The 12,513-nt window shown below is 45.6% G+C and overlaps 1 protein-coding gene across 7 annotated transcripts in view; it reads left to right on the plus strand.

Annotated features, from left to right (window-relative positions):
- The window catches only part of atp8a2 (ATPase phospholipid transporting 8A2), a 37,858-nt gene that overhangs the window by 5,422 nt on the left and 19,923 nt on the right, over window positions 1-12,513 (plus strand). For 3 of the 7 annotated variants that reach the window (XM_077013476.1, XM_077013477.1, XM_077013478.1), the window contains 21 exons: window positions 2,284-2,428; window positions 5,026-5,125; window positions 5,762-5,860; window positions 6,074-6,119; window positions 6,291-6,331; window positions 6,576-6,649; window positions 7,278-7,347; window positions 7,727-7,854; window positions 7,977-8,088; window positions 8,707-8,875; window positions 8,963-9,090; window positions 9,216-9,293; window positions 9,497-9,585; window positions 9,743-9,787; window positions 9,896-9,971; window positions 10,124-10,229; window positions 10,413-10,495; window positions 10,663-10,712; window positions 10,813-10,882; window positions 11,017-11,101; window positions 11,904-12,043. In XM_077013476.1, coding sequence (XP_076869591.1) covers window positions 2,284-2,428; window positions 5,026-5,125; window positions 5,762-5,860; window positions 6,074-6,119; window positions 6,291-6,331; window positions 6,576-6,649; window positions 7,278-7,347; window positions 7,727-7,854; window positions 7,977-8,088; window positions 8,707-8,875; window positions 8,963-9,090; window positions 9,216-9,293; window positions 9,497-9,585; window positions 9,743-9,787; window positions 9,896-9,971; window positions 10,124-10,229; window positions 10,413-10,495; window positions 10,663-10,712; window positions 10,813-10,882; window positions 11,017-11,101; window positions 11,904-12,043 — 1,934 coding nt within the window. Of the gene's footprint in view, window positions 1-1,270; window positions 1,411-1,588; window positions 1,845-2,250; window positions 2,429-5,025; window positions 5,126-5,761; window positions 5,861-6,073; window positions 6,120-6,290; window positions 6,332-6,575; window positions 6,650-7,277; window positions 7,348-7,726; window positions 7,855-7,976; window positions 8,089-8,706; window positions 8,876-8,962; window positions 9,091-9,215; window positions 9,294-9,496; window positions 9,586-9,742; window positions 9,788-9,895; window positions 9,972-10,123; window positions 10,230-10,412; window positions 10,496-10,662; window positions 10,713-10,812; window positions 10,883-11,016; window positions 11,102-11,903; window positions 12,044-12,513 lie in introns of those variants that run through there. The other 4 variants (XM_077013481.1, XM_077013480.1, XM_077013479.1 and 1 more) reach the window with 4 other exon arrangements.

A 12,513-nucleotide genomic window follows, 5' to 3' on the forward strand; every position in this document is an offset into this window, starting at 1 on the left:
TATTGATCACCTGGACGTGGGGAAAGAGGGAGTGAGAAAATGAGGAATGACCTGGACAAACTCACGAGCGGAGACACGGAAGGTTCACGCCGTCCTCTCGTAAATCAGACAGTCCACACTCTGCCTTACGACTTGCACGGCGTGGTCCAAGGAAATCACCTGACACAGGTGATTGGGCTGGTCATGGTCCGTCACAGAGAGATGGGCTTTAACTTTATGTGTTATGAGGAAGTGGAGTACCGTCGTTCCTTTGAGATCACACTGAGACCTAATTGTGAGTTGTTACCCTTAAAATGCAATTCCAGAGCCCCGTCTCATTGACCCGCACTGCTCCACACAACAGGGTTATGGGAGATGGTAGGTTTGGTACGCCTACTATGGTTACACTCGGCTATCTAATATTTGATAGCAATCTATATAACTAATTTAGTTGTGCATGAATTTTTATGGCTGATGATTGCCACTGATGGACAGTGAAACCCAGAGTGTTGACCCCTGCAAAGTCCTACAAAGTGCACTTCAGCACAGAGAGACTGTTTAACATTGGGGATTTGGCTGTGTGCATGCATGGCATTCAGCTTTCAGCAACAGTGATGGCCATGGAGTTATTAGTGGGTGTGTATGTGTGAGCATGTGTGTGTGTGCCTGCGTGCGCGCGTGCGTGCGTGCATGCATCCCTGCGCGTGTGTCTGTGTGTGCCTTTGTGTGTGTGTGTATGTGGGGGGGGGTCTTTATGAATGACTTACTGTGGAACCATAGCAGTGCAAGTTTCAGCTAGCAGGCGTATATGGTTGCATGCATGAATGATGCTTTAGATAATCAGCTGTTTTTCCCCCCAAGGACAATACATGCATCAATCATAATTGTTTAAGTGCATTGTTAGCAGTACATCTGACTGTCCTCTGTATTCCTTGTGGTGAAGTTGTGAAAATTATAAGTGGGTCATCCCATGGACGTAGTTTTGATTTCACAAGTGGGGGGGACACAACCTGGGGTGGCGAACTGTTAAGCGGGGGGGGGGGGGGGTGCTGCATGATCCTAGTGCTAGATTTGTCGCTATTTGGATATTGGTTTTTTTACCGTTAAAAAGTGGGGGGGACATGACTTTGTCACTACTTAAATATTTGGTTTTAACTGTAAAAACTGGGGGGGACCAAAACCGGCTTTTGAAAAAGTGGGGGGGACATGTCCCCCCCGTCCCCCCCCCCAAAACTACGTCCGTGGGTCATCCGGTATGGTGTTCTAGTGTTCTGTTGTTCTGTTTCGTTTTATCGTTCAGAGTCTATAAATAGCCAGCTACAAACTGCAAGAGTAGCATGTCTCTCTGATTAACATTGTAATATGTAGACATTCAGCAAAGGTGTGTAATTAGCGACCCCGAACTGAGTTTTGTTTGTTAATGCCGATTGTGTAAGTATCATTTAGACCTTATATTTAAAAACCTGTCATGGAAATATATAATTAGTAATGACATATTTTGAATATATTTCTTATGTTTTGAAACACACAATCTTATTGGTAAAAGTAATATCTTCACGTGAGCCGCTTTCTAGCAAAAGGCGCCTGTGTCTTTAAACGCGGAGCCCGTTTCCTCTGCGGGGAACAGTGTAGTTAAGACTGGACGAGAGGAAAGGGCTCATGTCGGGCGTGAAAACACCGAGGAGAACGAGAAGAACCGTTGAAAAAGACATCATTAGACTGCCAAAGCCGAACCGATGTCACGAAGACAGGAGGCTTTGGGTTACAGTCGCAAACACGAGTCGGATACTCATGTGTTAGGGAGGCCTGGGGGGGGGAAGAGGAGCAGATCCATCAGCATCGCCTGTGTTCGTCGTGCCAGCTGGGTAAACTCGCACACTCGTCCTTGTTCATCTATTATTTATCACGCGCGGAAAATGTTCATTTGGCCGGTCAAAAGCATCGGTTCGCAGCCTTTTGTACACCCACCTAAGCCCTTCGCTCTCGGAATACAGGTGTTTTCTGGACATGTGCGATTGCACGTACCGTCTAAATAAACAAGCGCCGAGGATTTCCCGCAAAGGCTGCAGTAAAGCCTGCGCTGTTAGTTGCGCCGTCGCGCGCTCATCAGCACATTGTGCACAGGGGGGTCCCGTGGGCGCGAGCGCTGGAGCCCATGTGAGGTTCGGGGAGGGGAGTCGTATCGAGCGACTGCGTGCATCAGCATATAGTAGAGTCGGTGGACACCTCTGTGGACCGTAAAGCGCATGTCTGTGTCCCACTGACACCCAGACTCGCCTCTCTCTCATCACCCGAACCGCACAGAACCTGCTTGTTCGTCCGCCGGATACCGCAAGGCAGATGATGAGATGTCCGGAACCACATCGCAGGCGGACCTCATAGACGCCTCAGCGCGGACGGTGTTGCTCAATCGGCCTCAAAATACCAAGTTCTGTGATAATCATGTCAGGTAAGCCATTAAGAAACAAAGAATGATATTTGGACTAGTTGATAGTGTTTGCGACATAATTTCATTGTTATCTTGATGTAATACTTTTCTTATCACACCCCCTGGAGTATAATTGCGAACAAAATTAAATAACTGATTACTTTTGCTGCTTAAAATATCATTTTGACGTGCAGACTATTTCCCGCTGTATTTATGTTCATTCATTCTTTATTTATTTCCCATTTATCTCCCATGTTTGTGTAAATGTTTAACAGACTTGTGCTATAATTAGTTCACGTAAGATCAATTCCATTGTCTTTGACAGAAAAAAACTAAATAGCTGACGGTAATCCAATGGAATAAAACGCTTTTTTATTTGTAGTCGCAGGCGGTTCAGATTACCTGGACCTTTCCTGAACCGGCCGAACTGCTTCCCCCTTTGATCAAAGAGGACGCAGAGATCATGCCCAAATACATCCTACATTGATGAACTATCCGGATAATGGTGTTGCCGGTGCTTATTTGGGTTTTATTAAGTACGGGACTTTGTTTTTTTTTTCATTACAGAAGTCTCAGTAGCCCAAAATCGTCTTGTAAATATTTTTGTTTGTCACACCGTTCACAGATAATGTAATATAGGCAAGTCATCCGGACATCGAGGCATGTTCACGTTTGGCACTCAAGTTACGACTCGTATGTTAATGGTATATAATTACGTTGTGTTAATAAAGGATTGTATCGCTTAAGCGAATTTCACTCAAGGGAGTTAATTCCGTATTCACGGGTGCACTGAACGCTCGTAAGAAGTGCAGGATGTTCCGATAATGTCGTGGGATACTACTGAGTTATTTCAGGTTACTGGAAAAGCGTTCAAACTGGTAATATTTCAACTTTTGGAGGACCGCTGAATGAGCTGTTTTTGAGCGACCTGTTCACACGAACCTTTATCTAAGAGTACATCAACACACAGAACACAACATGGATTTTGCCCTGAAAGCCTCTATTTTGGTTCTTGAAACAAGATAAGGGCGGGGTCGAGCAACGTCTTGCACTTGCACACGCACGATTGGCTGGTCTCACGCACACGCACGATTGGCTGGTCTCACGCACACGCACGATTGGCTGGTCTCACGTACACGCACGATTGGCTGGTCTCACGTACACGCTCGATTGGCTGGTCTCACGTACACGCACGATTGGCTGGTCTCACGTACACGCACGATTGGCTGGTTCCACGCACAAGCACGCGGTATATGGCCTGGTTTCCCGCTCTTCTGTTGTCGTCAGACGTGGCCTGCTTATCTGTCCTCACCAGCTGAGTGGAAATCGATCCCTAGGAGATTAAAGACTTGTTTATTCAAACCGCTGTCCACCTCCTGTATTTTCCTCCTCCCCCTCTATGTTTTATTCATAACCTAGTTTATGTTTCTCACTGCATTAGCCTGACCTGTTAGGCTGTCAGTCACAGTGTTGCCGAGCAACACACAATACATCCAGTATAAGGCAACAATCAATCAATCCATATCGATATGTCGGATCAACATCTTGCAATAACCCCTAATCAATACAATACAAAAGTGGTACGATCTTGGGTGCATGAGATTGCAGAAGATCGTGTGTAAGGTACCGTCTGACATCAGAACCAGCTTGGTGTACTTCCAGGTCAGCCCCTGGGCAGGTTTCTGATGTCTTTGTGTCGGTTGAAGTCTGTGTCAGGCTTTGAACTTGCCACGCGTGTTTGCTAGCAGCAAGAGAGACACTGTGTGTGGTTTACAGAGAGGAGACAAACACACACTCCTGCACAGGGGTGGAACCCATGTATACTTGCATACTGAACGCTCCGAGGTACCATTGAAACTGACTTTTCCCCCCCTGTCTTTGCGAGTTCAGCCCCTCACTTTCCCTTTTTTAGATTCCTTGACAGACAGCCCTGAAAGGTAGACCAACCTTCAAACCTCAGGGTTATATCTGGCAGTCCTAGCCGCTATTTACAACTGTAAAACAATTACTGTGGCTATTTAAAGGGCCACTGAGTGATGGTCAGTGGACTCCAATGACTGACAGGAAGATGCTGCCAAGGACCAACGCTGGTATTTCTGTTCTCCTGCTCTAACCTGGGAGCCATGGCCGGAGTGATGGTGTCAGGGCTTTGTGTGGGCGGACACTCCCAAACCACAAGCAGAGGGTTTTTTTGGAAGAGCAAGCCGAAGTGGGATTGATCCTGAGCTGAGCTCACAGTGACACGCCAGTGACTATATTTAGATCTGCTCCGCTTTGAAGTTGCCTAGAATAAGGGCGGTTGTAATGACTTTTTTATTTTTGGAATCGCCAATAACCGAAAGAGTGCTTTTATGGTTTATTGACTTAACAACCAACTTAGTTTCAGTGTCGAAGCAGCATCAGCATTTGCTAATGATGTCATACTACTAAATGTATTTGTAAGTTTGATCTAAAACGTTTACTACTGCAGCTCAAAGACACGCTTAAAAAGACCTTTATGAGTTATTTTTTTGTATGATTTTATTAGTATGTTTTAGCATGATTGCGATATGGGACAGTGGGACAGTGAGGTGTGTCTCTGTTGCGGTTGATGTTTACATCTTCTCGTCCTCTGGTAGCACCACGAAATACGGCATCCTCACCTTCCTGCCACGCTTTCTGTACGAGCAGATCCGGCGAGCCGCCAACGCCTTCTTTCTCTTTATCGCCCTAATGCAGGTACAGAACCCCCCCACCCCCCCAGACACACACACACACACACACACACACACACACACACACACACAAAACAAACAGAAATATACATACACACAATTACACACATAAAACCACCTTTGATAATTTGCACACATAAATATGCTATATATATATATATATATATATATATATATATATATATATATATATATATATATATATATATATATATATATACTCACATGTCACAAACTTCTAAGTTTTGGCCAGCTTTAGGTGTGTGTGGTTTTCATTGGACTGGGGACATCCATTCAGAGACACTAAAAGGTTTTCTCCAAATCTTTCAGTTGGTTCTGTTTTCCTACAAGTGAAGCCTATTCCATCACTAAACTGTGGGCTGAGTGGAGTCATCACACACACCTATTTCAGTAGTCACAGATGAAAGACTCCATTCTGATGTTCTTTTATGGCAAAAAAGTAACCTCTGAGACCTGAGGTGCATTAACCTGAACACACTCCAGTTAGTTGAAAGCCATATTTCTGGCCTTTTGATCGACCCTTTTTGCTTTTTATATACGAGGAGCTTTTTAGAGGGCATTTAAAGAGAGAGATGTGAGAGCAAATTGCAGTGTAAGCGTTGTGTGTCCGTGTGTGCAGCAAATCCCCGATGTCTCACCCACGGGGCGCTACACCACCCTGGTGCCACTCATCTTCATCCTGACTGTAGCTGGGATCAAGGAAATCATTGAGGACTATGTGAGTAGGAGCGCCCTCTGGTGGAGCATTGAGGTGGCACGTCATATGGACCTCGAGAACCTCTGCTCTAATGTCCCTAACACACCTGAATCACGGCTAATTAACAAGCGGGAAAGTGTAAAGTTTCGATGTGTGAGTGAACTGAAATTGCTGTATTTAGGATGCCTTAAAATAACCAATAATAAAATAACCACCCATTTTTATTACCCTTAGAAAAGACACAAGGCTGACAACACGGTGAACAAAAAGAAGACAACAGGTTGAGTACCGTGTGTGTGTGCGCGTGCGCGTGTGTGTGTGTGCGTGCGCGTGTGCGTGCACGTGTGCGTGTGTGTGTGTGTGTGTGTGTGCGTGCGTGCGTGCGCGTGTGTGTATTATATCGTGTGCTCAGTGTGTTTCGTTCCTCTGACGTGGTTCTGTTCCTCTCCAGTCCTGCGTAGCGGAGCGTGGCAGACGGTCATTTGGAAGCAGGTGACCATATTCCTCCATTTCACTGCTCTACTTGTTTTCTCTCTACTCATACGTTCCTCTGATGTTCCTCACCTCGTTGGTGCCACGACACAGCTCAGCTGCCAGTGCTTCCTGTCCTCATGTGCTCTGTTATTATTCCGCCTGCTCACATTCTCCAGTTTCTTTTCTCCTGAATATCTCACACTCATCCTCATTCTGGATCTCCCTCCCCTCATGCTGTCGCAATGCTGCACCTGCCCACTAGGTGGCAGTGGGAGACATAGTGAGGGTGACCAATGGCCAGCACCTCCCCGCTGACATGGTCATAGTGTCCTCCAGGTCAGCAACACTGTGTGTATGTGGACTGGTGTGGATGCACGTGGGTGTGGATGAGTTGGTATGTGCATGTGTGTGAGTGAGGGTGTATGTGTGTGTATATATATATATATATATATATATATATATATATATATATATATATATATATATATTTTATGTTTCTGTGTACATTTATGTGTGTGTTTTTTGTGTTTTTCAGTAGATTTCAATAGTGCTGGGCACATTAAGAACATGCTTGTGTATTTGTGACATTGTGATTTTAAGAACGTGTCTTTCATAACCAACAGAAAATGCTTTTATGTTGCTTTGTTATTTGAGCGCTGTGTTAATGTTATTTGAGCGCTGTGTTAATGTTATTTGAGCGCTGTGTTAATGTTATTTGAGCGCTGTGTTAATGTTATTTGAGCGCTGTGTTAATGTTATTTGAGCGCTGTGTTAATGTTATTTGAGCGCTGTGTTAAGGTTATTTGAGCGCTGTGTTAATGTTATTTGAGCTCTCCATTGTTGCCATTCCAGCATTGTGATGTTATTGGAGGGTTGTGTTGATGTTATTAGAGGCTTCTATTAATGTGACCAGAGCATTAGGTTAATGTTATTAGAGGTTAAAAGCTGTGGTCCTCTTCTACAGCGAACCTCAGGCGATGTGCTACACGGAGACGTCTAACCTGGATGGAGAAACCAACCTCAAGATACGACAAGCAAGTTGCATATGATTCATACTCATTCGTGTGTGTGTGTACGTGTGTGTCGATGTGTTTTGATTTGGTGTCTTTGTATAAGTGTGTTAAACCTGGTGTCAAATTCAACAGAATTCCAGTGCATATTGAACGTTAATCCTTTTTTTATTTATGGCCACATGAGCAGCTTATACTAAGAAACTTTGTTGGTTATTGATCTAACGGTTGAGACAAAATGCGCTATGAGCAATAACAAGCCACGTATATGCCTCTACTATATCTATAGTGTTTTTAAGCCTCCCACAGCGTGTACCGCACTGCCACCTACTGGTGAAAGATATTTAGCAAACACCTGTAAGTAATATGTGTAACATGCTGTGTAACTGTGTGTGTTTTCTAGGGTCACTCTCTCACAGCTGGTTTTCAGTCTGTGGAGGAACTCATGGCTCTGTCTGGTCGTTTAGAGTGTGAAGGGCCCAATAGGCACCTATACGACTTCACTGGCACCCTGAGACTGGATAATCATAAGTAGGGCAACACACACACACATATGTACACACACATATGTGTGTATACAAACACAGTCACATCCATGCACTAATTCAAGTTTGCATACACACATGGTTAACATCCATTTCCATCTTTTGCAGTCCTGTGCCACTTGGACCAGACCAGGTTTTGCTCCGCGGTGCCCAGATTAGAAACACCCAGTGGGTTGTGGGTATTGTAGTCTACACTGGACATGACTCCAAACTCATGCAGGTTAGAGACATGGTGGAGAAGTTGTTCCCTCCTATGTTGCAGTTGAAAGTACCTGAAATGCACTATGAAATTATTAGTCTCACAATGTTCCAAGCACCATTTTTTGATAACTCCATGACTTAAAATGGCTGCACATGATTTAGTAAGATTGTTTAACTGTAAATTCTCTTTACACTCCGATAGCTATCTCTAAAATAGTCCTCTTAAAAATGTCCTGTCCTGGGTGCTGTAATCAGTAATCAAAAATGTCAACATGGTCCAACACCATTAATCAATCAGAAAGTTCTTGACAGGCAGTCCACCCTGTGCTGTCAGTTAGTTTGTGTGCACACACAGTACGTAATAGCATAGGGTAAGTGAATAACATGGCAACGGCATGTCTGGGGGGAGGGGCTTGGAGGACAGCTTTGATGGAGGGAGGGGCTTAGAGGACAGCTTTGATGGAGGGGGCGGGACTGAATCAAGGGGGCGGACTGCTTCAACAGCCCACGAAAGTCAGCAAGTCTGCACAATCGATTACAGCAACTTGAAGGGAATGTATGGGTGATTATCATGTGCTGTTGCTCAGTTAGCAGCTGGCTATGGCATAACTACACACAGTTCTGCCCCCTCTTGCAGAACTCTACCAAGGCGCCACTGAAACGCTCGAACGTGGAGCGGGTCACTAATATGCAGATCCTGGTACTGTTCTGCATCCTCCTGGTGATGGCGCTGGTGAGCTCCATCGGTGCAGCCATATGGAACAAGCAGCACACTGATGAGGCCTGCTGGTACCTCTCCCGTGCAGGTACACACACACACACACACACACACACACGGAAAAGTAAATATACTTTTGTGAGACTAACATGTCTTGTGTATGTTTTGCCATTAGGCGACATCTCCCTGAACTTCTGGTACAATTTGTTAACCTTCATCATTCTGTACAATAACCTGATTCCCATCAGTTTGCTGGTCACATTAGAAGTTGTCAAATTTACACAGGCACTTTTCATCAACTGGGTAAGTATGTAAGTGTGTGTGCGTGTGTGTGTGATTGTGTGTGTGTGCATATATTATATACATATATGTTCGACAATTGATTTTATGTTGAAATATGACTGGCGCTGCTCCCTGTGTCCTCTCAGGACATGGAAATGTACTATTCAGAGACAGATACGCCTGCCATGGCTCGGACATCCAATCTGAACGAAGAGCTCGGCCAGGTGAGGAGAAGCTCCGCCTCTCCGGGCTCTAAACTAATCACACTCGCCACTTCGTATTCTTCTGAAGCTCTTTAATTTGTTCTTTAATCTTAGGCCCCTTTATTCCCGTCTTTACACCCCTGTCTTGCCAATGCTCTCTGTCTCCCTCTTTCACTCTCTCTCTCTTTCACTCTCTCTCTTTTACTCTCTCTCTCTGCTCTTAGGTGAAGTATCTGTTCTCAGATAAGACAGGCACTCTGACCTGTAATGTCATGCACTTTAAAAAATGCACCATAGCAGGAATTACATATGGGTAAGAGCCCCAGTCCAAGAGCTTAATACTTACCTTCCTATTCCAGTTAGCGTAACAGCACCTTGCATTTTTCGGACTTTCTTGGCTAATAGCATATTGATCTGTTGTTATGTGTTTATATTTGAGCTTGTGCATTGATCTATACGTCTGTGTGCAGGCACTTCCCAGAGCTGGACTGCGATCGATCAATGGAGGATTTCAGGTCAGGAGCCATCACGACTCCGTAAAAGCTAATTCTGGGCTAAGGAGGACATAATGTCTCATCTGTGTATGTTCTCTCTCTCTCTTTCTCTCTCTCTCTCCCCCTCAGTCACATCCCTTCCAGCAGTAACAGCTCTACAGAGTTTGAAGACCCTGCGCTGATTCAGAACATTGAAGAGAATCACGTAAGTGTCATCAGAAGGTATCGTGGAGGGTTCTTGTGATCTCAGCTATTGTGCAAGCTTTCTGTAACTGCTCTCCTCTCTTTCTGTCCGCACTGTCCTCCTCTCTGTGTCCCAAACGTCTCCGTCTCTCCATTCTTCTTTCTGCCTCACAGCCCACCTCTCCACAGATTTGTGAGTTTTTGACCATGATGGCAGTTTGCCACACCGTTGTTCCTGAGCGAGACGGAAACCAGATCATATATCAGGCCTCTTCACCAGGTGTGGCAGCCAGTCACCACAGTCACCATAAAAAGATATCCAATCACGCAAGCCTACTCACAACACAATCACTTGCAATGTGACCACATTCGTGATCGAACCAGGACGTCTGAGGATGCTGGACTTTGTAAGTGAATTCTTGTGGGTGGTGTTTTTTTTGTGGTGATGCCTGTTTTTGTACAGATGAGGGCGCGCTGGTGAAAGGTGCCAAAACGCTTGGCTTCGTCTTCACGGCGAGAACACCACATTCTGTCATCATAGAAGCGGTTAGTCTTCTGCTCAAACCACATCTGTTCAGCCTATATGTTCAGACTTTACACATTATCATACATGTTTATCTGTGTGGAGAATTATTTGACTTGAAATTATTCATGACATTGGATTTTCTGTATATTTCTTTACTTTTTCTCTACTGGTGTTTTGTTTATTGCAGCTTGGGGAGGAAATGACCTACGAGCTGCTTAATGTTCTAGAATTTTCCAGGTGAGTACGCAGGTGGCTACCCAGTGCCAGCTCACCGCTGGTGTAGGGACTATTTCTTTTAGACTGCTCAGATGTTTCACTGGATTTTTCTCTCCGACAGCAACCGTAAGCGCATGTCAGTGGTGGTCCGAACTCCGACGGGAAAACTGCGCTTGTACTGCAAAGGGGCGGTGCGTGGAGTGCTACAATTCACGCGCCCACACACGTGCACAAACACGGCGCTTTGAATGTGATGTAACAGTTGGAACACAGTGTGTCTGACCACGACACAGAGCACAATGATGATGTCAAATATGTGTTACAGGATAATGTGATTTTTGAGCGCCTGCATGAAGCCTCCCAGTACAAGGACCTGACTGTAGCCCACCTGGAACAGTTTGCCACTGAAGGTGAAGGAAACAGAGCGTACCACTCCCCTCGTCTCCTTGTGCATCCGCGTGTGTGTGTGTGTGTGTGTGTGTGTGTGTCTGTGTGTACACTGTGTGCATGCATTCATTTGTGTGTGTGTGTGTGTGTGTGTGTGTGTGTGTGTGTCTGTGTGTACACTGTGTGCATGCATTCATTTGTGTGTGTGTGTGTGTGTGTGTGTGTGTGTGTGTGTGTGCATGCATTCATTTGTGTGTGTGTGTGTGTGTGTCTGTGTGTACACTGTGTGCATGCATTCATTTGTGTGTGTGTGTGTGTGTGTGTGTGTGTGTGTCTGTGTGTACACTGTGTGCATGCATTCATTTGTGTGTGTGTGTGTGTGTGTGTGTGTGTGCATGCATTCATTTGTGTGTGTGTGTGTGTGTGTGTCTGTGTGTACACTGTGTGCATGCATTCATTTGTGTGTGTGTGTGTGTGTGTGTGTGTGTGTGTGTGTGTGTGTGTGCATGCATTCATTTGTGTGTGTGTGTGTGTGTGTGTCTGTGTGTACACTGTGTGCATGCATTCATTTGTGTGTGTGTGTGTGTGTGTGTGTGTGTGTGTGTGTGTGTGTGTGTGTGTGTGTGCATGCATTCATTTGTGTGTGTGTGTGTGTGTCTGTGTGTACACTGTGTGCATGCATTCATTTGTGTGTGTGTGTGTGTGTGTGTGTGTGCATGCATTCATTTGTGTGTGTGTGTGTGTGTGTCTGTGTGTACACTGTGTGCATGCATTCATTTGCGTGTGTGTGTGTGTGTGTGTGTGTGTGTGTGTGTGTGTTTGCAGGGCTGCGGACCCTGTGCTTTGCTTATGTGGATCTGGAAGAGGACGTGTATCAGGAGTGGTTGAAGGAATATAACCGGGTCAGCACTGTCCTGAAAGACCGCGCACAGAAACTGGAGGAATGCTATGAGCTGCTGGAGAAGGTAACTGCGAGTCTCGGGCTGAACCAGGGTCAGTCTGCCGGCGCTTACGGTGATCCAAATGAAAAGTCTCGTGATGCTGAACTGTTCCTGAACCAGCATTTCCAGTACAATGGCATATTGGAAAGGGAACTTTCTCTGAGCTGCACTATGCGGCCAGCAGTGGGCGCTGTGGTGTCACATATCTGTGGACAGACATGAGCGTGTACGTCCAGACCTGTGGCAGGACTGTTAGGAGCAGACAGCCTCTCTCTCTTCTGAACTACAGTCTGCTGGATAGACAATTACTGCACTCGCATCCTCTAATGTTAGCACACACACACACACAGCAGGCAGGATGAAGGTAGCGGGTGGTGGCGAGCTTGCGTGTGTGTTAAGCCTCCGTCCCTGATGAACAGGAGAGGGGAGGGGAGACCACAGCAGGATAATTACCCGCCCCTGTCTGCCAAGAGCCTCGTAAACCAAGAGTCAAC

Source organism: Brachyhypopomus gauderio, chromosome 7, assembly GCF_052324685.1.
Source record: "Brachyhypopomus gauderio isolate BG-103 chromosome 7, BGAUD_0.2, whole genome shotgun sequence".
Lineage (NCBI taxonomy): Eukaryota > Metazoa > Chordata > Actinopteri > Gymnotiformes > Hypopomidae > Brachyhypopomus > Brachyhypopomus gauderio.